Here is a 24677-nt window from a genome sequence, read left to right as displayed (position 1 = left end):
GTTTTGGGAGGACTCTGTGGCCCCGAGCCTTTCACCTCTCAGTTCACCTTTCATCCTAGCACTCGGGAGGCAGAAGCAGGCAGATCTCTCAGTTCCAGGCCAGCCTGGTCTACAGAGAGAAACCAGACCCGCCCTGTTTAAAGAGCTAGGAAGATCCCTTGGTAATGTGCAAGCATAAGGACTTGAGTTCGAATCCATGATCCAGGCTGGACGTGGTGGCGCACACCTTTAAGCCCAGCACGCGGGAGGCAGAGGCAGGCGGATCACTGCGAGTTCGAGGCCAGCCTGCTCCACAAAGCTAGTCCAGGACAGCCAAGGCTACACAGAGAAATTCTGTCTTGAAAAACAAAAAACAAAAAAAACGAACCCCTGACCCAGCTTTGGGTCTAAGTGGAGACAGGAGGAGCCCAGGGGCTTGCTGACCCACCTGTGCCTGGTGAGTGAGGTCCAAACCCTGTGTGAAAAGCAGGGTGAGAGAGCAACAGAGGCTGACACCCACCTGGGCCCCTTGCTTCCGCACGCTGGATGCACACACGAAAGGAAAGCGAGTTGACAAATGTTGTATTTCCCCAGGCCCCCAGGCTGGGAGGGAGGGGGCAAGCCGGGGTGTACCCAGAGGGAACTGCGTCCATGTAGCCATCCAGGGCGTGTGATCTGGAGGTGCAGGCAGATGGGCTCAGTATACCACCTCATACACAGTGGCCTTCTTGTCCCCTGAGCCTGTCACGATGTATTTATTGTTCCTGGAGATGTCGCAGCTCAACACAGAAGAGCACTCTTTGGACTGATAGAAAGGAGAGGTAAAGGGCGGCCACATGTCACCACCACGCCAAGTTCACAGGCTGGAGGGTGAGGCATGGGGGGACAGAAAAGGCTGGCAGGTATGGGTTAGGGTGGGCGTCTGCCCCTATGTCTGGAGGTGGGGGTGGGTTGGCAGGGACAGTGGCATCCCTGACACGTGAAGGGTTTGACATAAAGGGATCCCACGTCACCAAAGAGTCTAACTAAAAATAACGGATAGAGGCTCCGGGGTCTGTGGTGGATGGGGAATTTGAAAGACCGCTGTGGCATGTCCACAGAAGGTTCAAGAGACTTAGTAACCACCATTGAAGCCTGGGGCTGAGTGGGGAGAAGGCTCCCTGAAAACACGGGAAGCCATGGCCCCAGCTATAGCTTGCCACCCCACACTCTGGCAACTGAGGCAGGAATATGAGGTCCGAAATCACTCATCCAGAGGGAGATGTGGCTGTGCGCTCAAGCAGGCCTATAAAAAGCCTCCAGGGAAAGAGCTCCCCCGGAGCGCACAGTGTCCCCTTCTCTTCCTAAAATCTCTCTCACCCAGCCATGAATCGGAGCAGGGCTCTGGCACTTGCTACGCTATGACATAGAGGGGACCCTGGGGACGGTGTGCTCAGTGAGAAGCCCAAAGTCTGGGGCTCCATAACAGGACATGTCGGGAACAGGACAACGCAGAGATGGCCACCAGGCGGGGAAGGGGGGGTACCTGGAAAATGCTGGCCCCGTAGGGTGTCCTCCAGGCATTGAGCAAGTTGTCCTTGCCTGTGCTCACAAACCAGCGTCCTGGGGAAGGGGGACAGAGGCAGGATGGTAGTGAGAGAGGGACCAGGGGTTCACCTAACTCCAGGCGCCTCAGTGTCCAAACGCTTCGATCCACCCCAGCCTGCTACTCTGTGGTGACAAAAGCTGAGCACTGCCAGTCAAGCGCCAGACAGCTGCCTACATTTCTCCATGGATGTCGTGGATGGGGAGGCTGAGGCAGGAGGATTGCTGTGAGTTTGAAGGCAACCTAGGCTTCTCAGGGGACAACACCCTGTCTCAAAGAAAAACCAAAGTTGTCAGCTAGCGAGGAAAACACTGTGCGTGTGGGTTTGTTGTTGTTTGTTTTTGTTTTTCGAGACAGGGTTTCTCTGTGTAGCCCTGGCTGTCCTGGACTCACTTTGTAGACCAGGCTGGCCTCGAACTCCCAGAGATCCACCTGCCTCTGCCTCCCGAGTGCCGGGATTAAAGGCACGTGCACCACAACGCCTGGCTAAACATTGTGTTTTTGTTTTTGAGACGGGGTCTCTCTGTGTAGCCTTGGCTGTCCTGGACTCGCTTTGTAGACCAGGCTGGCCTCGAACTCGCAGAGATCTGCCTGCCTCTGCCTCCCGAGTGCTAGGATTACAGGTGTGCGCCACCACGCCCGGCTAACGTTGTGTTTTTTAAGCAGTTGTTTTATCTTTGGTGTGTGGAGGCCAGAGGTCAACATGGAGTGAGTTCAATAGTTCCATATCTTTTTGGTTTTCGAGACAGGGTCTCCCTACACAGCCCCAGCTGTTGTAGAATTCACTCTGTAGACCAGGCTGGCCTCAAACTCACTGCGATGCCTCTGCCTCCACAGAGTGCTGGGATTAAAGTGCTTAAAGGTTTGTGTCACCTCACCTAGTCAGTCCTTTTCTCTTTTTTGAGACATCTGGGGGGGGGGGGCATTTATCTAAACTGGCTTTGACTGGTTTAGACAGTAGCTGGGTAGACAGGCCTGAGTAAGTCATTGTCTTTTTGGTTTGGTTTGGTTTGTTGAGACAGGGTTTCCCTGTGTAGCCTTAGCTGTCCTGGACTCGCTTTGTAGACCAGGCTGGCCTCGAAGTCACAGCGGTCCGCCTGCCTCTGCCTCCCCAACGGCGTGGGCCTTTGGGGTGTAGCATCCTCCCTCCCTCTACTGCCCCACGGGGTCTCCAGGGCCTGTACCACAGGACGCGAACTTGAGCGACAACACGCAGCTCTCGTGCAAGCGCAGCTGGTACTTCTCGGGCTTGCGCACGTGCAAGACCTCCACGTGACTGCTCTCCATCCCCACGGCCAGCCAGTCCTGGTTGGGACAGTGGCCCAGCGAGAAAATCTAGGGCAAGAGAGACAGTGCTGAGACCCCAGGGCTGCGCATGATGCCGGAGACCCAGGGGCGCCCCACATAAGGATGAGAACCACAGCGTTCTGGGTAGAGGGAGCCACACAGGTGGCTCAGGGCTCTGACCGATGGGGGTTGGGGAGAAGGGCTATACGGAGTCACCCTTTGCTTGGTGGTATTACACCATCATCATCATCATCATCATCATCGTTCTATTTTAGATATTTGAAATGAGGTCTCCCTGTACAAGTCTGGCCATCCTGGAACTCACTATGTAGATCAGGCTGAACTCACAAAGATCCACCTGCTGCCGCCTCCCAAGTGCTGGGATTAAAGGCGAGCCACCGCCACACATAGGCAGGTTTGGGTTTGGTTTTTTTTTGTTTGTTTTTTGTTTGTTTGTTTTTTTGTTTTTGCCTGTTAACTATAACTGGCTTCTTATGTTGGTTCAAGGAATTTGAACTCGAGTCCTCATGCTAGCTAGGCAAACACTTTATCCATTCATCCACCAAGCGGTCTCCACAGACCCCCTGTTCCAGGCCCGGGAGGGCCGGGGATTGTGGGTGCACCTGGGAGCTGAAGTCATGTTGCTGAAGCTGGCGGCCCTCGCGCAGGTCCCAGCAGCGCACCGTGTTGTCCAGGCCCCCAGTCCACAGCCTGGTCCCATAGTCCGATATATCAATGCAGCTGGCCCCGTCCGTGTGGCCCTGGAACTGTCTGGGGGGGGGCGGAGGCAGGTGTCCACACCCACAGCCACCTGTGCACCCCGCCCCTTGTCCCCCCACACCCCCGGGGCCACCACACACACCTGACCATGGCCTGGTTCTGCAGGTCCCAGACCACGATGTTGCCGTCGCTGCAGCAGGAGAAACAGACCTTGGCATCGGGGCTGACGGCCAGTGCATAGCAGGCCGGGGCGGATGAGGTCAGCTCGGCCTTGATGCGCGGCGTGGGTGCTGCCAGATCCCAGATGGACAGGGTGCTGGCCTCGCCTCCTACGATCAGGCTCTGCCCGTCAGGTAGCAGCTTACAGGAGCGGATGTAGTTGTCCCGGTTCTGCCACGGCAAGAAGCAGGCCAGGGTGGGGTTGGCACTCCTCCAAGGTCTCCACAGACTCACTTGCTACTGTAGGCCCCGCCCTGACCCTACAGACCCCTCCCAGCCCTGCAGGCCCTGCCCTGCCCTGACTCTAGACTCCATCCTGACTCTATAGACCTCACTCTGACCCTAAAGACTCTGCCCTAACCCTCAGGCCCCGCCCTGACACTACAGACCCCTCCCTGACCCTATAGACCCCGCCCTGACCCTATAGACCCCGCCCTGACACTACAGACCCCGCCCTGACACTACAGACCCCGCCCCGACACCCAAGACCCCACCCTGACCCTACAGACCCCACCCTGACACCACAGACCCTGCCCTGACCCTACAGACCCCCACCCTGACACTACAGACCCCACTCTGATACCACAGACCCCACCCTGACCATATAGACCCGCCCTGACACTACAGACCCCATTCTGACCCTATAGACCTGCCCTGACCCTACAGACCCCATTCTGACCCTATAGACCTGCCCTGACCCTACAGACCCCACCCTGATACCACAGACCCCACCCTGACCATATAGACCCGCCCTGACACTACAGACCCTGCCCTGACCCTACAGACCCCACCCTGACACCACAGACCCCACCCTGACCATATAGACCCGCCCTGACACTACAGACCCCACCTTGACACCACAGACCCCGCCCTGACACTACAGACCCAGCCCTGACCATATAGACCCAACCCTGGCCCTACAGACCTGCCCTGACCCTACAGACCCGCCCTGACCCTACAGACCCCGCCCTGATACTACAGACCCCGCCTTGACCCTACATACCCCGCCCTGACACTACAGACCCTGCCCTGACCCTACAGACCCTGCCCTCACCAGGCAATCCAGCTGTGCCACAGGTGTCTTGCTGCCTGGCTGGCCCACGTCCCACACCTTCACACAGCCTTTGCCGCCTGTGTACACATGCTGTGTGGAGCCGCTGATCGTGACCGCACACACCACCTCACCGTGGGCCAGCGTGTGCAGCTGCCGCGCGTGGCGAGGGATGCCCGTGCCCACCAGCGCATCAGACGGGAAGGGCACCGGCTGCATCTGGCCGTCCGCAGACACGTGGAAGGAATAAGCGCTGCAGAGGCCGCAGAGACAGGTGAGTGGGTGGCTCACCCGACCCTACTCCAGCACAGGTCCGGGCCTACCACAGGCGTGTTCCCAGGAAGAAGGGACCCACGCCTCCCATGCACCCTGGAGACAGTGCAGCCCACGCTCTACTCACGGCTTAGCTCCGGGGATGCCAGGCAAAGGGATGGAGGAGCCTCGGAGATGCGGGTGTGACTCAAAGGCCATCTGCTGGAGGCCAGAGAAGTGTCCCAGGACACGGGCGCCAAGCAACCCCTCACCCAGGCCCCGCCCATGAGCCTCCCGAATCAACCAAAAAAGATCGGAAGATGGCTACTTGGACTTTTTAAAATAGCCTCCTAGTTCAGTTTCTGTAACCTAGCCTCGTTCCTTTTGCTATGCCCACAGTGGCAGGGGCTAACTTGAGTGATGGGCTGAGGCCCCTGGGTCATCTGCCCCCACATAGTTTGGACCAGGCCTACCCCCACCCCTCTTTTTTTCTTTCTTTCTTTCTTTTTTTTTTTTTTTTTTTTTTTGGCTTTTCAAGACAGCATTTCTCTGTGTAGCCTTGGCTGTCCCGGACTTGCTTTGTAGACCAGGCTGGCCTCCAACTCATAGCAATCCACCTGCCTCTGCCTCCCAAGTGCTGGGATTAAAGCCGTGCACCACCACGCCCAGCCACATTCTTTTTTTAAAAAATATTGGCTTCTGTGGTATGGGCTGGCTTTGAACTCCTGATCCTCCTGCCTTAGCCTCCCAGGTGCTGGGGTGACAGTTTCTATGGTGCTAGGGATGGCACCCAGGACTTCATGCGTGCCAGGTGAGCGCTCTACCATGGAGCTCCGGTTTCTCCCCCTGCCCCCCCCCCCACCTCCACCCCTGGGCTCTGCAGACCATCCTGGTGGGTCTGTACCCTGAGGACTCACCAGGGGTGAGCGGCCGTACACGACAGAGTTGCTGACCTGGGGGGACAGGTGGAGGCTGACATAGGAGCCGGGCATGGAGAGGTCCCCGTTGAGGGTGCTGTGGGAGCCCAGGCTGAAGGACGAGGGGAAAGGGCTGGACAGGGTCAGGGGACTCCTCAGGGCTGAGTGAGAAGGACAGGACACACATTCACATACGCAAGCCCCGCTTTCCCTGGCTACCACCTAATAAACTCCTACACATCCTTCAAAACCCCAGACCCAGGGGAGAAATAAACCAGACCAGCACAGAGAGGTTGGGCAACAAACCTGAGGTCACACAGCTAACTAAAGCCCACTCTTGTCTCACAATTGTTACACTTGACTCTGGCCTTAGTTCTCTGTTTTTGTGTTTGGTTTTGTTTTTCGAGACAGGGTCTTTCTGTGGAGCCTTGGCTGTCCGGGACTCACTTTATAGACCAGGCTGGCCTCAAACTCACAGCGATCTCTCTGCCTCTGCCTCCCAAGTGTTGGGCAGTTTTCTCTCTTAAGCAGTAGCAACAAGAAGGAAACTGAGGCCCACAGGGGGGCAAAAGACACCAGGGGTTAAAGGACATTCTAGGTAGTAATCTGGGGTCAGAGGCCCCAGCTATCAGCCTCACTCACCCTTTATTTATTTATTTATTTATTAATTATTATTATTATTATTATTGTTGTTGTTGTTATTATTATTTTGAGACAGGGTTTCTCTGTGTAGCCTTGATTGTCCTGGACTCACTTTGTAGACCAGGCTGGCCTCAAACTCAGAGTGATCTGCCTGCCTCTGCCTCCAGAGTGCTGGGATTAAAGGCGTGCACCACCACCGCCCAGCTTTTTTTTTTTTTTTTAATTTATGTGCATTGGTGTGAGGGTGTCAGATCTTAGAGTTACAGACAGTTGTGAGCTGCCATGTGGGTGCTGGAAATTGAACCTTTGGAAGAGCAGGCAGTGCTCTTAACCACTAAGCCACCTCTCCAGCCCTCTCTTTATTTATATAATATTCATTATAGCCCAGGCTAGCCTCGAACTCACAGAGGCCCGCCTGGGATTACAGGCATGGCCAAACTCTCTTCCTTTCTGTTTTGGGGAGTCCCCAGAAGAGGTGTGCTGGCGATGTGGGACTCACCAACGCTGTCTGTGGATGGCGCTGCCTGGGCTGCCACCTGGCAGAGGTGACTGGAAGAGCTGGGCCCCGGGGTGGACGAGTCCTGAGGTGGAGAGGGGCCACCTGACCTGGAGGCAGGAGTGCTTGTGGGAAGATCATTCTGTGGAGAAAGAGAGCAGGGACTACTCTGAAGCCAGCTGAGCGGAGTGAGGGCACACGTGCGTGCGTGCACACACACACAGTCATGTACACACACACACAGACACGCACACACACACACAGACACACTCACACAGACACATATGCAGACACGCACACAGACATGCACACACAAACACACACATAGATACACAGACACACTCAAAGACACATATGCAGACACACACACAGACATATGTAAACACTCACAGACACACATGCAGACACACACACAGACATACTCACAGACACATATGCAGATACATACACAGACACACACATGAAAACACAGACATGCACACAAAGAAACACACTCAAGACACATATGTGGACACAGACACACACATGGGCACAAACACACACACACACATACAGAAAAACACAAACACAGATACACTCAGACACATGTAGACACACATACACACGTGTGCACACAGCTCATCTCTCACACACTCGGTGGGCACACAGGAAAGCCAGATGGGCCTAGATCAATGGTGTGAATACACCCTCGGGAGCGTGGGTGTGAACTGAGTCACAGCAGAGGGTTCGTGCATAGAGATGGAGACTCTTGGGGACAGCGACGTATACAGAGAAAGCAACAGGCAGAGGTCACTGGGCTGGCAGCATGGCTCAGGACGGAAAGGGGACTGCAGCCAAGCATGACAACTGTGCTCAATCCCCAGAACCCACATGGTAGGAGAGGAGGGCGTCCCCAGAGTTGACCTCTGACCTCACATGCACACTATAGCACTTGTGTGCACACACACAATTTTTTTTTGTTTTAATTTTTTAATTTTTTGTTTTTCCAGACAGGGTCTCTCTGTGTAGACCTGGCTGTCCTGGACTCACTGTGTAGACCAGGCTGGCCTTGAACTCACAGAGATCCACCTGCCTCTGCCTCCCGAGTGCTGGGATTACAGGTGTGAATCACCACTGCCACCTGGCTTTTAAGAATGTTTGGTTTGGTTTGGTTTGGTTTGGTTTGGTTTTTTGAGACAGGGTCTCTCTGTGTAGCCTTGGCCGTCCTGGACTCACTTTGTAGACCAGGCTGGCCTTGAACTCACAGAGATCCACCAGCCTCTGCCTCCCAAGTGCTGGGATTAAAGGCGTGCGACACCACGCCCGGCTTTTTAAGAATGTTTTAATGGGGCTGGAGAGATGGCTCTGAGGTTAAGAGCACTGTCTGCTTTCCCAGAGGTCATGAGTTCCATTCCCAGCAACCACATGGTGGCTCACAACCATCTAAAATGAGATCTAGTGCCTTCTTCTGGCCTGTGGGTGTTCATGCAGGCAAAGCACTGTATCAAAATTAATTAATTAAAAAAATATTTTTTGCCGGGCGGTGGTGGCGCACGCCTTTAATCCCAGCACTTGGGAGGCAGACACAGGCAGATCGCTGTGAGTTCGAGGCCAGCCTGGTCGACAAAGTGAGTCCAGGATAGCCAAGGCTACACAGAGAAACCCTGTCTCAAAAAACAAAACAAAACAAAACAAAATTTTTTTTAAAGTTTTCGTTTAGAGACTGCCACATGTGGTGTGCAAGCTCTCCAGAGCAGAGGCAGGTGGAGTTCTGTGAGTTCCGGGCTAGCCTGGTCTATAGCATGAGACCATGTCTCAAAAACCAGTAAGGAAATCACAGGCTGCGAGAGCAGTGGACGTTTGGCCCAAGAGGGATCCTCAGGCCCAGGTGAGGTGTGTCACCCACCTTTGTCCCTCCCCAAGGGGAGACTTTATAAAGGGGGCTGGCAGTCAAGCCTCTGCTTTTTGGAGGGATGTTTTGTGAGACAGGGCCCAGGTATCTGAGGCTAGCCCTAAACTGACTTTGGATTCTGGATCCTCCAGCCTGGAGGAACCACCGCAGGGCGACTCCCTTGCTTTCTGACCTGTGTCTGTCTCCTCACACAGGGTGACAGGTCCCCACACTGAAATGACCCTGATGGGCTGAGGGACACCATTGGGGGGCTTCCCCAACCAGCTTAAGTGGTGCTGCACCCCTAAAGTCTCTCTGGGTGGGTAGGGGATTAGATAACCCGGGAGCATAACACGGCTGGCTGTTGCCATGGCAACCAGCAGGGGGCGGGGAGGCTAGAAACATCATCTTTCTCCTTGGGTAAAGTGGAGGGCACAGGGTCTGAGGAAGACCCAGGGAGGGAGCCAGATTTCCAGGGGGCCATCTGGGGCAGGGCTGGGGAGGCCTCTGCTGGGGACCAAGCTACAGGCCAGCAAGGAGCCAATGCTGGGGGTGGCAGGGGGGATCCCATCATTGCAAGAAGTGAGTGACCCCACTTGATATCCTATTTCTTGGCCCAGCTTGGTCACCAAGTTGCTTTTAAAATGTTTCCTGAGGTTCAGCAGAGTCTTCTGGATGGGGAGATGGGGGGCCCAAAGAGTCAAGAGAAAAAAGTCAGGCGTGGTAAGGCAGCTAGCTGCCAGCCAGTCCTGAGGAGGCAGAGGCAGGAGGATTAGGGTTCAGTGCCATCCTACACTATAGGAAGAGCTGGAGGCCAAGAAATATTGTCTCCAGAACAAAACAAAAAAACAAACGCAATGAAAGTAAGCAAACAAAAAGGAATGTGGGAAGCCACGTTGCCCCAGCCTGGCTGATTTGCTCATTGCCTGTATCTGTTTCCAGGCCACCCTAGGATGAATAAAATGAGTTTCACACACACCCCTCTTCCTTACCAGGGCTAAGTCTTTGCTTCTGGGGAGCGGTGAGCCCAAACTGGAGGCCAAGGACGCTGGACTGTCGGTGAGGTCCCTTCGGGCAGGGATGCAGAGAGGTGCCTTTCCGCAGGGGGTGGTCACAGGACTGGGGGGCTCAGAGGGTTGGTCCTGATTTCGAGAAGGTGTTATTGAGTGGGGAGATTCCCATAGCCGCCATGTGGCACCCCACTCCGTGGGAGACGGGTGGCCTCCGCCTCACTTCTGGGGAATCTGTGGGTAGCCCACTTCACTGTTCTGTGGGCCTCGATTTCCCCACCTGTGCTGTGACAAGGCATGCCTGCTCCACATGCCCCCAGTCTGATGCGCCAGGGACAGCCAGGAATTCCTTCCCTCAGCCCCTCCCTTGCCCACGCCCCCAACAGCCCCCCCCACCTCACCTCATCCACTACCAGGTTAAAATCACTTTTGTCTTCATCACTTTCCTAGGGGAGGACAGAGAGCACCCAGTTTTATTCATGCCCCTGCCTCCACACCCCTGCCCAGCGCTCTCCCCACCTCAACTCAACACAACTAATCTCTCAGGCAGGTCTGTCTGTCCATCTCTGACACACTCCCAACCCCGACACCCCACACCGCTCCCCCTCAACACACACACACTCCAGCCTCTCGACCTTAAAGGGAGCCTGACCAAGCTTGCACAGGGAGGCTCCCTTCAACCTCCCTACCTCAGCTCTATTAACCCTCTCTGGCTCCTACTGCCCTCTGCAGGAACACCAAGTTCCACGTTCAATCCCAGATGCTGGACATGATTCCTGACCTAGACAGCAAGGCTGACCACACTTGGGTCCGCCGGAAGGGGCCACGGGTGCAACCTGAATTGAATTCTGCAGAATTGCTGTCTCCCAATTTCCCGCCAAGTGCACCTTCCCTTGTGCTAAATCATGTCCCCCAGCTCCTCTCTGGGGCATTCTAGGCGGGGCTCTACCCCTGACCACGCCCCGAGCCCCCTCACTGGGGGATTCTAGGCGGTGCTCCACCCCTGACCACGCCCCCAGCCCCTCACTGGGGGATTCTAGGTGGGGCTCCACCCTGACCACGCCCCCAGCCCCTCACTGGGGGATTCTAGGTGGGGCTCCACCCTGACCACGCCCCCACAAACCGTGGGAGGCTACAGAGTGAGCATCCTGAATGTCCCTGGATCTGACCAGGGGCCAGTCTGGTCTATCTCTGTCCATCCCAGTCATCTGCTTCTCTCACACAAACTCACATAAGGCCCTGACAGGTCCTTGTCTTCTGCTCTCTGCGGTTTCCCGTTGCCACCTCGGCTGCTAGGATGCTCCTCTTCCGCTAGACTCTCAGGAGGGGAGGGGGAGGCACTCTCCAGGGAGACAGGGAGAGGGGAAGGGTGTGAGATGGGTTATCCAGCCAACACTGAGTGACCCTCACTGGGGGTGGGGGTGGGGTTCTAGGCAGGGATTCTACCTCAGCCTTGGTGCTTAATTCTCTGCCTCTGTAAACTGATAGAGTAATGAATAATCTTATTATACAGATGGGGAAACTGAGTCCCATTAAAGTGCATTACGGTGGGACTCACGACCCACCAAACACCCATAGCCGACCCCTAAGAGCTGGAGATGGAAACTCAGCAGAGCCAGACAAGGGGTGCGTCCGCACGAGGACCCAGTGGGGTCTTGCTGAGGCACACCATCACAGCAGAACCGAAGAGACCACGCAGAAGGCTTGCCACGCGCCCAGTGCTGTTTGGGCCACAAAGCAAGACCATGCCTCAAACTGCATAAGCTGCAGCTGGCTTGATGGTATATAATTCTAATCCTAGAGCCCCAGAGGAGGCAGAGGCAGGAGGATTCTGTGAGCTCAAGGCCAGCTAGGGAGACCCTTTCTCAGAACAATATTGTACCTTGTCTACCAGGCCCTGGGTCCTAGGCCGAGCATCTAGGTGACATTGGTGTCATCCCGCGCCCAGGTGGCGAGGGCTGGGGACCTGCCGAGCCCCCTCCCGCCACCCCCACCCCCACCCCAGCCCACACGAAGCTGTCACTCACCCCGCTCACAGCTCTGTCCGCTGGCAGATGGCAGGCAGAAGCAGAGAGAAAACAGACAATCAGGGTTGGTACCCAACAGTTCAGAGCCTTAGGGCACAGAACAGCTCCTTCCGGATCAGAAGCCTCCGGCCTGCCCTCCCACGTCCCAGGGAGATGCCCAAAAAGAGCTATTGATGTCCCCAAGGACACAACAGGAAACCTGAACCCCACAAGTTCCAGCCCCTGGTGGCTGGTACCCTCCCCGCCAGCATCAAAGCTTCACCCTGACCTCCCACTCACCTCTGGACCCCTCGGCGTCCGCACCCACGCGGTCGTCCTTGGCCGCAGCCGCCAGCTGGGCCTGCGCAGCCAGCGCCCCGGACAGGGCCAGCAGCCCCGTGGCTCCAGCACCCACCAGACCAGCTGGGCGCGGGGTGAGAGGCGCAGGGGGTGCATGGGACAGCGGCTGAAGCTGATTCTGCTGCTGAAGGGAGAGAGGATGGCGCGGGGCGGGGGACGGGGGGCGGGGGGCACGAGGGGGGGGACAAGGGAGCGCAGGGGGTGAACCGGCGTGAGTGAATGCACGGAGGTTAGCACCCATTAGGTGCCTGGGCCAGGAGCAGGGCTTCCGTCCCCTAGGCGGGGCTGGGGTGACTCACCCCCAGGAGGCTGTTCAGTTCCCCCACGGTCACCTGCTTGGCTCTGTCCACAGCCTGGAGGACCTGCTGCTGGTGCTGGGGGGAGGGGAGGGGTGTGCTGAGAGGGCTGTCCTGGGGCCCAGCCTGTTTCTTGTCTGTCTGTCTGTCTGTCTGTCTGTCTGTCTGTCTGTCTGTCTGTCTCTCTCTCTGTGTGTGTGTGTGTGTAAGGCGGAGGTGGGTGCTGGCTATCTTCATGTTTTGAGGTCGGGTCACACAGCAGCCCCAGGATCTCCTGTCCAGTCTCCTACAGCTTCTTCCCCTTATAAAAGAGAAACAAATACACCTTCCCCTCCCCCCCCCCCATTCAAGACACCACGGTTTCTCTGTGTAGCCTTGGCTGTCCTGGACTCGCTTTGTAGACCAGGCTGGCCTCGAACTCACAGTGATCCGCCTGCCTCCCAAGGGCCGGGATAAAAGGAGTGCGCCACCACCGCATCCGGATACAAATATATCTTTAGCGACAATTCAGAGTCTGGGCCTTTTCCCCCAGGTTCTGGGGCTACAGCTCCAGGTTGTGCTCTGTGGGGGGCATCCTGAACCCTGAGGGCTTCCCGGGCCGGGTCCCACCTGCCAAGCTCTTGCCAGCAGCTCAGTATTACACCACACTCTGCCCCCTTACAGAGCTGTGTTCTAAACAAGCACCCACATACAAATACCTGTATACCAAGCACCCACATACTAAGTACCCACATGCTAAGTACCTATACACCAAGCATCAACATGCTAAGCACCCACATCCAAGCACCCATATACCACATACCCACATACTAAGTACCCACATGCCAAGCACCCACAGAATGAGCAGCCGAGAGCTGGGTGTGCAGGCTAGGAGAGAAGCCACCCGGCATGTTTATCCAGCCCCGCAACATTAAATATGGATGAAGTCAGTAAATTTCAGCACACATGGCTGGTGGCCCCATATGGGACATCGGGTGGTAACATGTGCCCCCGGCCTCGCTGTAAGACAATCTGTCGCCTACCCTGGGGGAGGGGGGGTGCGGTGTGGGGGAGCAGAAGGTTCCTCAGAGGAAACCTGATGATGCTGGCTGCATGAGGTACCCAGCCTGCCCACCCTGAGTTTGTGTCTGCAGGACCACCTCCACACAGAAGCGGCAACAGCCAACACCAATGTCGCTCCCAGGAAACCCTCTGCTGTCTCAATGAGCCTTTGACACCAGTTCACCTCTGTCTGTGCTTACTCTTGTGTTTTCAAAATCACTGTACTAAAAAACAAAACAAAACAAAAAACCCACCTAACAAAGTTTATTATTCTGAGCCTTCTCAAGCACTCGAGGCGCAGAGGTGTGAAGCTCACTCAAGGGATCACTGGGCTTCACGCACCGCCCACCCCATCCCCCATCCCCCCACCCCTCCCCACCCCCCACCCCGGCCTTAAGCCTCCAGAACTTTTCAACTGTCCCATTCCCTTCCCGGGCCCACTCCCCCACTAGCCCACTTCCTGGGCCTGGATCTGATGACTTCAGGGAGCTGCAGAGTGTTCCCTGTGAGCTCATCTCACCGAGTACCATTCTGTAAGGATTAGTGTCCCCCACCCCACCCCCCACCCTGCGATTGCTCACCTAACCGTCAGGACCCTGAGGGAAACACAGAGAGGCATGTACCCTGCGGAAAGTCACACAGCCAGGACTTGTACCAACAGACCTGGTTGCGGGACACACACAGCCGGGTGCAGGTACACCCTGACCAACCATCCAGGGAGCCGAGCCAGGGTTACAGACCCGGCCTGGTGAGTAAAGTGCTTGTCGTATGAGCATGGGGGCCTCGGTTCTATTTCCCAGAAGCCCTGGAAAAGGCCAGGCATGGTGGCATGTGCCTGTATCCAGCACGGGTGAGGAGACAGAAAGATCCTGGGGCTCGGCCTGGAGAGACGGCTCAGTGGTTAAGAGCACTGGTTGCTCTTCCAGAGGTTCTGAGTTCAATTCCCAGCAACCACATGGTAGCTCACAACCATCTATAGTGAGATCTGGTGCTCTCTTCTGGTGTGCAGGTGTACATGCAGACAGAAGTATATACGTAATAAATAAACAAAAATCTAAAAAAAAAAAAAAAGGGCTGGAGAGATGGCTCAGTGGTTAAGAGCGCCACCTGCTCTTCCAGAGGTCCTGAGTTCAATTCCCAGCAACCACATGGTGGCTCACAACCACCTATAATATAATCTGATATCCTCTTCTGCAGATAAAGCACTCATATGCAATAAATTAAATAAATAAATCTTTTTTTTAATCTAAAAAAAAAAAAAAAAGACACTGAGGCTCGCTGACCAAACAACATCAGCAATGTGGCAGATTTCCAGGCCAATCAGAGTTCCGGTCCTATTAAAGAGGGGTGGTGTGGTGAGAGGGCTCGGGAGGTGACGATGAAGATGGTTGCAGCCAAGCCTGAACTACAACCATAGTTCAGTCCTTGAAACCCACTCCAGCAAGTTGGCCTCTGGCCTCCACAGGTGTGCTATGGCCCATGATCCCCCTCCCGAAATTAATGGGTTGGCTCAGTGGTTAAGAGCACCAGCTGGTCTCTCAGAAGACCAGAGTTCGATTCCTGGCACTCACACAAACCGCTTGTGACTCCAATTCCGGAGGACCCGACTCCCTCTTCTGGCCTCTAGCGGTACTACACACACTTGCAAAACACCCATACATAGAAAATTAAATACATAGAAAATTGTAATAAAGCAAATGAAGGTGAACGGCACCCGGAGAAGGACACCGACGCTGACCTCATGCACGTGCACACAGACGCATGAGGCACAGAAAGTCCCCGGTCCCCAGTCTCAGCCAGTCTCCCATCGGTCCCTTCGGTGTGGGAGTCCTTTGCAACAGCGCATCCTGGGCCCAGGACACCCACCCTGCCCCTTCCCTTCCCCACGGGCTCTGCGCAGGCGCACTCACTTCTTGAGTGAGGAACGGGACCATCTGGGCACAGATCGCGCTGAGGCGCTTCACGATCTCAGCCTGGCAGGGAAGCAACAAGATGGATGAGGCTGTAGGGAGCCAGCCGGCTCCATCACCCGGCCCCAGGTGTCCTGAGCATTTGTGGAGCTGAGTGGCAGGGGGAGTCGTGGCCTCCTGATGCTTGGGGTAATGGAGGCAGATATTCTGCAAGTCACAGACACCTCAAGATCGCCCCACCGAAGCCCTCTGAGACGTCAGTTTAGGCCGACAGAGTCTCATCGATCTCATCGATCCGAAGCCCTAGAGAAGGTGTGTGGCCAGCTGACGCACCCCAGCTCTCCTTAATTATTTGGGGGTGTTCTGTGGTTGCCTCTGGTCCCCTACCAGGCTTGCGTCTTCCTCCAGGGAAGGGCAGTTACTGAGTGGACCCGGGGCCCGTCCCTCCCACTGCCCACATCAGCGCCGAGACCAACAGAATCCCAGGGAAGCATATGGGGGCGGAGCACCCCAGCACCCCACACTCCTAGTCCACTGGGCTAACTGCGCAGCAGGGAGTCCAGCATGGAGTCTGCTGTGAGATGGGGTTGGGGGCGTGGCCTATAAATCCATTCATCGGCAGGTCTCTGAGCCCTCAGGACCCCCTAGAGCCACTGGCCACGTTGGGGACCCAGGGTTAACAACTGACCTCTGGAGTCAGTCTCTACAACACAGAGTCCATCTCAGAACCCAGCACCACATGCTGGAGCCCAGGAAGCTCATGTGACCAACCTCACAACTTGGAGCGCTATCTCGGAAGCAGTCCTTAGAACCTCCAGGGCTATCTCAGAACCTGCAGGGCTATCTCAGAACCTTCAGAACTATCTCAGAACTTTGAGTCTTCGGAACTTTCAGGGCTATCTCAGAACCTTCAGGACTGTCTCAGAACTTTGAGTCCTCAGAACCTTCAGAGCTATCTCAGAACCTTGAGTCCTCAGAACCTTCAGGGATATCTCAGAACCTTCAGAGCTATCTCAGAACCTTGAGTCTTCGGAACTTTCAGGGCTATCTCAGAACCCTCAGGGATATCTCAGAACCTTCAGGGCTATCTCAGAACCTTCAGGACTGTCTCAGAACCTTGAGTCCTCAGAACCTTCAGGGCTATCTCAGAACCTTCAGGACTGTCTCAGAACCTTGAGTCCTCAGAACCTCCAGGGCTATCTCAGAACCTTCAGGGCTATCTCAGAACCTTCAGGACTGTCTCAGAACCTTGAGTCCTCAGAACCTTCAGGGCTATCTCAGAACCCTCAGGGATATCTCAGAACCTTCAGGGCTATCTCAGAACCTTCAGGGCTATCTCAGAACCTTCAGGACTGTCTCAGAACCTTGAGTCCTCAGAACCTTCAGGGCTATCTCAGAACCTTCAGGACTGTCTCAGAACCTTGAGTCCTCAGAACCTCCAGGGCTATCTCAGAACCTTCAGGACTGTCTCAGAACCTTGAGTCTTCAGACCTTTCAGGGCTATCTCAGAACCTTGAGTCCTCAGAACCTCCAGGGCTATCTCAGAACCTTCAGGGCTATCTCAGAACCTTGAGTCTTCAGAACTTTCAGGGCTATCTCAGAACCTTGAGTCTTCAGACTTTTCAGGGCTATCTCAGAACCTTGAGTCCTCCGAACTTCTAGGGCTATCTCAGAACTCTCAGGGCTGTCTCAGAACCTTGAGTCCTCAGAACCTTCAGGGCTATCTCAGAACCTTGAGTCCTCAGAACCTTCAGGGATATCTCAGAATCTTAAGTCCTTAAAAGCTTCACTGGTGCATCACAGGCTCCCAGAGTCCATCACAGGCTCCTGGGGTCTATCGCACAACTGCGGAGTCCCTAACGGGATGGAAGTTGCCTCCAAGACCTTCTTGGCCTATGGCCCAGGCCCTCCTCTGTGGGGACACTCCACTCCCTCTGCTGTTCCTCCTCAGGCCACCTTCCCTAGATGCCTAGTAAAATCTCCTTCCATGGGGACTCGGAGGATGACACCTGCCACCCTCACCCCCACCTCCCGTGGATGTCCTTAGCCCCTCCCACACAGACACGCCCACCCCGCAAGCCCCTCCCACACAGACACTCCCCCACCCAACCAACCCCCGCCCCCCCGCAGGTCACCTGTTTGTGCATCTCAATGTTGAGTCCGTAGGACATCTCGTAGTACTGCAAAGGAGACAGTCTTGGCCAGTGTGGACAGCCGGGGGACCCCACCCTGGGGACGCTGAGGGGGCTCAGCCCAAGGAGTAGAAGTGTCAGAGCAGGACAGAGGCGCCCCATGGGGACCCAGGCGGGGAGCCAAGAAGATGGATCAGGGTTGGGCTCAGAGAGATGGGACAAGTAGGCAGTCCCTAATACCGGGTGGAGGGGTACCCACAGAAACAGTGCCTGCTATCCGAGAACAGGGTACCCCATACCATCACGTAGTGCCTCTGCATTTCTGTCTTCTCGCTGGCCAGCTTCTCACACTCCAGCTTGAGGCTGGGTGGGAAAATTGGACAAAAAAAAAAAGGGGGGGTGGGGTTGCCTTGCCACACCCCACACGGGTCAGTTTCCATAGGGACAGGTGGAGGCTGCCCGTTGCCAACTTCTTTGGAAATTGTTGCCAGCCCTTGGCGAGTCCAGGCCTACTCTCCTGGGATGGAAGCTTTCCTCAGGGAAGGCTTTCCCAGGACCTACTCACCTCACCCTGGCAACACCACCTCCGCCAGGAAGCCCTCCGGTAGGCCCAGTGAGCTCTGCCCCTTGTCCTGGAGACCACACCCCCTCCAGGATGTCCTTCGCGCGCGCACACACAACCCTGTAGCTTCCCAGCGCCTAGAGCGGGGGAGGGGGGACGGGGGGGGGCGCTTACCTGTGGTATTGAGCTTGGAGAAACTGGAATTCCTCTTTGATCCTGTCACAGATTTCCAGGACTGAGAACTTGAAAGGCTGGCCCGATTGCAGCGGGCTCTGGGAGGGACAGAGGGGAAGGACACCGGGGTGAGTTCCAGGGCACCGGCAGGCAGGGCACCTCTCCCTAGTCCCCACCTCCTGCAGCCAGAGATAGGGATCTCAGTACTCACCGGGTGCCTTCCCTGGGGGTACATCCTGTTGATGGACGGGTGAGAGAAGGGGCCCCCCAGCTTCGTGGAGGCTTGAGGATGTGGCAAGAGGAAAACTGGGGTGCAGAGGTGGAGCTGAGAGAGAAATTTAGGGTGCAAGGCTGAGGTTGGGAGTAGAACGTGAGATGCAGAGCTGGGGGATAGAATGTGGGGTGCGGGGGCGGAGCTGGTGGTAGTTGGGGTGCTAAGCTAGAGCTGGGGTGCAGCGAGACTGAGGCTGGAAAAGCTGGGAGAGAAGCTGGAGCTGGGGGAGGGATTTTTTTTTTTTTTTTAACGCAAAGAAAGAGCAGCCAGGGAGAGAGCCTGCCGGGGCAAGGGACGAGCACCCCGCGCTGCGCCCCCACCTCCCGCCAGCGCGCCCCGGGTCGTACAGCCCGGGGGCAGCTGCAGTCAGCGCCGCAGGTCCGTGGCTGCCGCCCGGGGTCGGCGCTAGTGGCCGCGGTGGCTGCGGAGCCGCCTCCCTCCGCGGGGTTCGGCTGGGAGCCGCGGGCGGGATCCGCCTTAAGGTGGCACCATCGCCCCCGCCTGCTCTGCTTCCTCCGCTCCCAAGACCCGCGAGGGAAACTGAGGCTTGGGTTCGATCCTAGTGTTCCCGCCCCACCTCCACTAACAGAGAGAGAGAGAGAGAGAGAGAGAGAGAGAGGAGAGAGAGAGAAGTTAGGCACAAAATCATCTCCGTGCGGGGCTTCCGGGACCCTGGGGCTGCAAGTGGCTTCTCTGAGCCAGAGACACTGCGCCCCATGAAGGATAAACACCCCCGGGCGCGAAGTAGAGACACACACCTGCCCCAGGAAGGGCAGACCCAGGCTATGTTTGCAAGCCAGTGCTGCCCCAACTCCGGGGAGGACCAGGACAGAGACGAGGCCCAGGACAGCCTGGCCAGGCTCAGAGCCCAGGACTGATTTGCATCCTGGTGCCACCGCCAGCCCAGCCGACCGGGTGACCTCCTCCGTCAGAATGAGCTCCTAGAAGGCCAGACGCCTCAAACTTAGCACTTAAAACCTCAGCTCTGGGGATGAACCAGAGCATCTTAGGCAGGGGCTCCACCTCTGACCACGCCCCCAGGCCCCCAGGGGTGGGGATTCTGGTCGGGATTCTACCCTGACCATGCCCCCAGCCCCTCACTGGGGATTCTAGACCGGGACTCCACTCCTTTTACTTTTGCAGACAAGGCCTTGATGCTGTTGCCCCCTCCAAAACTTGAGCTTGCAATCCTCTGCGCAGCCCTGTAGCATCTGGGACAACAGGCCTGTGCCACAGGCTCCCTTGGGTCTGCCGTCAAGGTTAAGTGTATCTCCCAGACCCAAGAAGCCACTTGTCACTAGAGAACCCTTTCCAGGTCCATCCTTTATTTCCAACTCTGGCAAGTCTTTATTCAGTTTTGTTTGTTTGTTTGTTTGTTTGTTGTCTTTTTTTTTTTTAAACAGAGTTTCTCTGTGTAGCCTTGGCTGTCTTGGACTCGCTTTGTAGACCAGGCCGGCCTCAAACTCACAGCGATCCACCTGTCTCTGTTTCCCAAGTGCTGCGATTAAAGGCGTGCGCCACCACCGCCAGGCTTTCTTTATTGAGTTTTACATAGAAGAAACCTCCGAAGCTGGCAGCGGTGGCGCACACCTTTGATCCTACCACTCAGGAGGCAGAGGCAGGTGGATCTCTGAGTTTGAGGTCAGCCTGGTCTACAGAGTGAGTTCCAGGACAGCCAAGGCTACAGAGAAACTCTGTCTCAAAAACACAGAAACAACCCTCTCCCCAAAAACCAAACCAAAAAAACAAACAAACAAACAAAACAAAACAAAACAAAACAAAAAAAACAGGGATGAGGTGGTAAAGTGATGAAAGAAGAAACAAACAAACAAAGAACCCTCAGATTTGCTCCATCACTAAGTCACTCAGTAAACGTACCCCAGTGCTATTGTAGACCACTGTGCACTGGTAAACAGTGGACAGCAACGATCATGGGGGAAAGCCCTGGCATCCATATTAACATTGGGACCTCTGTGGGCAGGCAGCTAAGTCAACTACAGGGCGCAAGGGCCTTCATGGAACTCGTGGGCAGGCTCTGTAGCAGGAGGGTATTAGCTGAAACCCAGGACTTCCAGGGTAAGAGGACAGATTGGAGCGCTCTCTGATCAGACTGGGAGAGGAGCCACAAACCAGCCAGGAGCACAGCTGTCTGCTCAGGAGCTGCACGTAGACAGCAAGAATTTAGACAAGCGATGACAGCGGGTAACAAACACGAGCCACTGGTGCCATATGCGTGGGACAGGGCTCTGCGAGGTTGATGTTGTAGATGGTGGGCCCAGAAAGTGACAGGAAGAGAGACCCAGAGATTTAGCCTTCAGTAAACTCCCCCGAGGGCGCCAGCCCCACGGACAAGTCCCTAGTTGAGGGAATGGGGCGTGGTCAGGACGGAGCCCCGCCTAGGACCCCTAGGGAGAGGCTGGGGCGTGGTCAGGGATGGAGCCCTGGACTACTGTGCTCGCCGGCATCCTAGGCATAGGCCAGCCTTAAGGACTTCGTAGATGATGTACAGTCAGCAGTCCCTTCCACATGGAACATTCTTTCCTGGTTCTAAGCACTCAGATTCTCCCCTGCAAAGGCCTCTCCTGGTACCTGCCCCTTGCAGCATCTTCCAGCACCTGGTACTTGGAACACATCATCTTACCCCTCGGTCCTGGTTTCTGCAGGACTGATTTACTCTTTTCTGGTCATTTTTCCTTGCAGGTCGTTCTGTCTCTGTGGCTGCCCCTCCCTAGGCCATAAGGGCCAGTACACACACACACACACACACACACACACACACACACACACACACACCAACTCCTCAGGGCTTGCCTCAAAACTAAAGCAGGCATTGAGGCGAGACTGAGGAACACACCGCTACACTCCTGCCTCCTGAGGAGTCTGAGAAAATAGTATGTCCGGCAGCCATCCCAGGCGCCAAGGGTTCCCAGCTCTTAGGGTCTGAGAACTTCTGATCCCCTGGAGGCCCTGGGACCCCAGAATCTCCTCTTCCTGCGCCGCAGTCGCCTTTGCCAAACCTCCCCCCCATCTCCCCCAAATCAAGCTAGTTTGCTATTGGCAGCGTCTGTCACTCAGTAGGACAGGCTGGCCTCAGCTGGTGAGTCAGGACCGCAGGTGTGTGTGTGTCACCAAGTCACTGGAGAGTTCAAGGCCAAGTTCCGCAGAGACCAGCCCCGCCCCCACGCAGCACCCTTCCAGCTGGAGACCCTTAACCTCCGTACTTGACCCTGAACAGTCTCCCAAGGCTCCCTATTATGCGGAGGACACGTTCCCTCCAAGTATTATTTGTGCTGGCCACGCCCTGCACCCGCCCCTGTTTCAGGACCGGATCCCTGGGATGACTTAATTTGAATTCTGACTCTTGGGCTCTCACTTCCTGGAATCCCCTCCCGCCGCCCCCGCCCCCAGTGCTATCTCCAATTTATTCTAAGATCAGCCCAAGGCTACCCTCTGACTCCTCCCAGCAGAAGGCCAGCTGAAGGAGCCCGAGGTTAAGGAGAAACCACCACCCTCCCCCAAACAGGAGAGGCAGGGCCTGGTTCTGGGACCCTAGGGGACTTCCTGGAGGAGAGGGCCACTGTCCCTCTGCTGTGTGGCCAGGGAAGGCACAGTCTGTGAACCTCTGTGGAAGCGGAGGATATGATCTGGGGTTTCCCTCGCGACGGCCTGACCCCCATCCGTGGGTACACAGCCATCACACCCGGCGAAGTGACAAGCACCCGCAGAGCCTCCCTCCCTTTGAGTCACTTTTCCACAGTTAACTTTGTCCCCGGATCTCCCCCACTTTGTAAAGTGGGGGCTCTGGTCTTGCAGTGCGCCCCCTGCCACAGTGCGCCCAGGCTCCGCGGTTCTCCACTGCCCGGATTAAAAAGCCGGGGAGAGGGAAAAGGCTGCTACTCGGAGCCGGGACCGGGGACTGCTCGGACCACCTTAAATCAGACTGGCCGCCCAGCTGCCGGGGACCGGCCTATCTCCGCCGTGGTTGGCCGGACGAGCCAACCAATCGGCTCCCGAAGCTCCCACATGGGTCTCTGACGTCACCCAGAGCTCTGGTCAATGAGCGCCGGGTGCTCAACAGCCAATAGCAGGAGGCGGTGGGCTGGGTTGGGCCAATAGGAAAGCTCCCGGTAGGGCGGGTGTGCGGCTCCCCCCCCCATACATACCCGGAGAGAGTGGGGACCCGCGTGGTGGTCCCTGAGCTGAGCATGGTGGGTCCCCTTTAAAAAATAAAAGCCCCGTGAATCCTGAATGGCAGAGGATGCCAGGTACCCCAGCACTTGAGAAACTCAGGCAGAAGGAAGGTTGAGACGTCGAGACCAACGTGGGCTACTGTCACAAAACATTTTATATTAAAAAAAAATAAATATAAGTCCCTCGCTTTAGTGGCTACCTAGTGGCCACTGGGCCCTTCGTCCTGTTTAAGAGATAGGTAAACTGAGGCAAAGAGAACCGAAGGCACCTTGGTGGCCTAGGGAACGGCTGGGGTTTTATTTTTAATCCCAGTTCGCATTCCAAGCTTATTTCATTTTAAGCCATTAAATCACAGGACAGGTTGGAGGCTGGAGGTACTGGGAGTGCCTTAGTTTACCAGAGCGGACCTTGCAACCGCGAGTAAGCTGGCTGGACTGGGAGGCGGAGGGGGAAACTACATATCCCAGAAGCTCGCGCGCGCCGCACAGGCTCGGGCTGTCACTCAAAGTAACGTGGGTCGGCTTGGCCCGCGCCCCCGCCCGCCGCGTCCCTCCTGCCAGCTCCCGCTCCCTCCCCGCCGGCTCCCGGCCCGGCGCGGTATAATTACAGCCCATTGATCCGACCCGGGCCGGGAAAGCGGCTCCCTCAGGGAGGCCAAAGCCTTTGGCTTCCGACAGCGCCAACCTCCCCCTCCCCGCGCCCCCAGCTGAGCCACTGGCCACCAGCCAGGCCGGTCCCCTCCTGCTGGCCCAGGGCTCGCAGGTGACCTCTGAGCCCCAGTTCCCTGCCTGGCTTGGCAGAGGAGAAAAAAGAAAAAAATCACGCACACACGCGCGCGCGCATACAGTCATTTTCTCCCTAAGAATATGGGGGAGCCACCCCTCCCCCAAACTTAGTGCCTGGGTTTTCCCAGAGAAGTGGCCCCTGCTGTGGCCTGGGCTTGAGTAAGGAGGGGGACTCAGGAGCAGAGAAGACAAGGAAGGCCGAGCCTGGAGTCACAAAGCTGCTTAGAAAATCCCCAAGGCTTCCTAGATGTAGGTGTTTTATACTGGGGTTCTGCAGTAGGAGTTGACTCATTAAAAATACCTCTAACTAGGGAGCCCGGGGCGGTGGTGGCGCACGCCTTTAATCCCAGCAGCACTCCGGAGGCAGAGGCTGGCCGATCGCTGTGAGTTCGAGGCCAGCCTGGTCTACAAAGTGAGTCCAGGATGGCCAAAAAAAAGACTTGGTGGCGCCAGGCGGTGGCGGCGCACGCCTTTAATCCCAGCACTCGGGAGGCAGAGGCAGGCGGATCGCTGTGAGTTCGAGGCCAGCCTGGTCTACAATGCGAGTCCAGGACAGCCAAGGCTACACAGAGAAACCCTGTCTCAAAAAACCAAAAAAAAAAAAAAAAAAAAAAAGACTTGGTGGCACACGTCTTTGGTCCCAGCAGAGGCAGGCAATCTCTGAGTTCTAGGCCAGCCTGGTCTACAGAGTCCAGGGCAGACAGGGGCTACACAGAGAAACCCCACCTCAAAAAAAAACAAAAACAAAAACAAAAAGGAGGAGGAGGAAGAGAAGGAAGGAAAAAAGGAAAGAGGGAAGGAAGAAAATGTTTAACCAATGTGACCGTTCTACACCCCACAGAAAAGCTGTGACTTCCCCCCCAACATCTATTTACCCACTAAAATGTGAGTGCCATCTCAGCTTTCCCCCTCGCCCCG

At 56.1% G+C, this 24677-nt stretch overlaps 1 protein-coding gene across 8 annotated transcripts; it reads right to left on the bottom strand.

The window, feature by feature from the left end:
* Window positions 1–544: 544 nt before the first annotated feature.
* On the bottom strand, window positions 545–19241 carry TLE2 (TLE family member 2, transcriptional corepressor). Of its 8 annotated transcripts, none has more exons than XM_084796478.1 (21): window positions 19104–19241; window positions 18721–18834; window positions 18510–18607; window positions 18073–18136; window positions 17777–17821; window positions 15642–15704; window positions 12694–12768; window positions 12335–12518; window positions 12056–12075; window positions 11260–11370; window positions 10430–10474; window positions 10011–10160; window positions 7152–7290; window positions 6011–6171; window positions 5242–5315; window positions 4845–5094; window positions 3714–3961; window positions 3475–3622; window positions 2749–2899; window positions 1505–1581; window positions 545–784 (listed from the first exon to the last, which is right to left on the bottom strand). In XM_084796478.1, exons 2-21 carry the CDS (start codon window positions 18742–18744, stop codon window positions 677–679), a joined length of 2235 nt encoding a protein of 744 aa, XP_084652604.1. In that variant the 5' UTR covers window positions 18745–18834; window positions 19104–19241; the 3' UTR covers window positions 545–676. The 8 variants fall into 8 exon arrangements, with proteins under 8 accessions (XP_084652604.1, XP_084652605.1, XP_084652611.1 ...); XM_084796479.1 differs by having other exon boundaries at window positions 5242–5312; XM_084796485.1 differs by having other exon boundaries at window positions 5242–5312; window positions 6047–6171.
* Between the last annotated feature and the right edge of the window lie 5436 nt (window positions 19242–24677).

The sequence above is a fragment of the Acomys minous genome, assembly GCF_964271855.1.
Source record: "Acomys minous genome assembly, chromosome: 9".
Taxonomy (NCBI): Eukaryota; Metazoa; Chordata; class Mammalia; order Rodentia; family Muridae; genus Acomys; species Acomys minous.
This window is presented reverse-complemented; position numbering and strand designations above follow the sequence as displayed.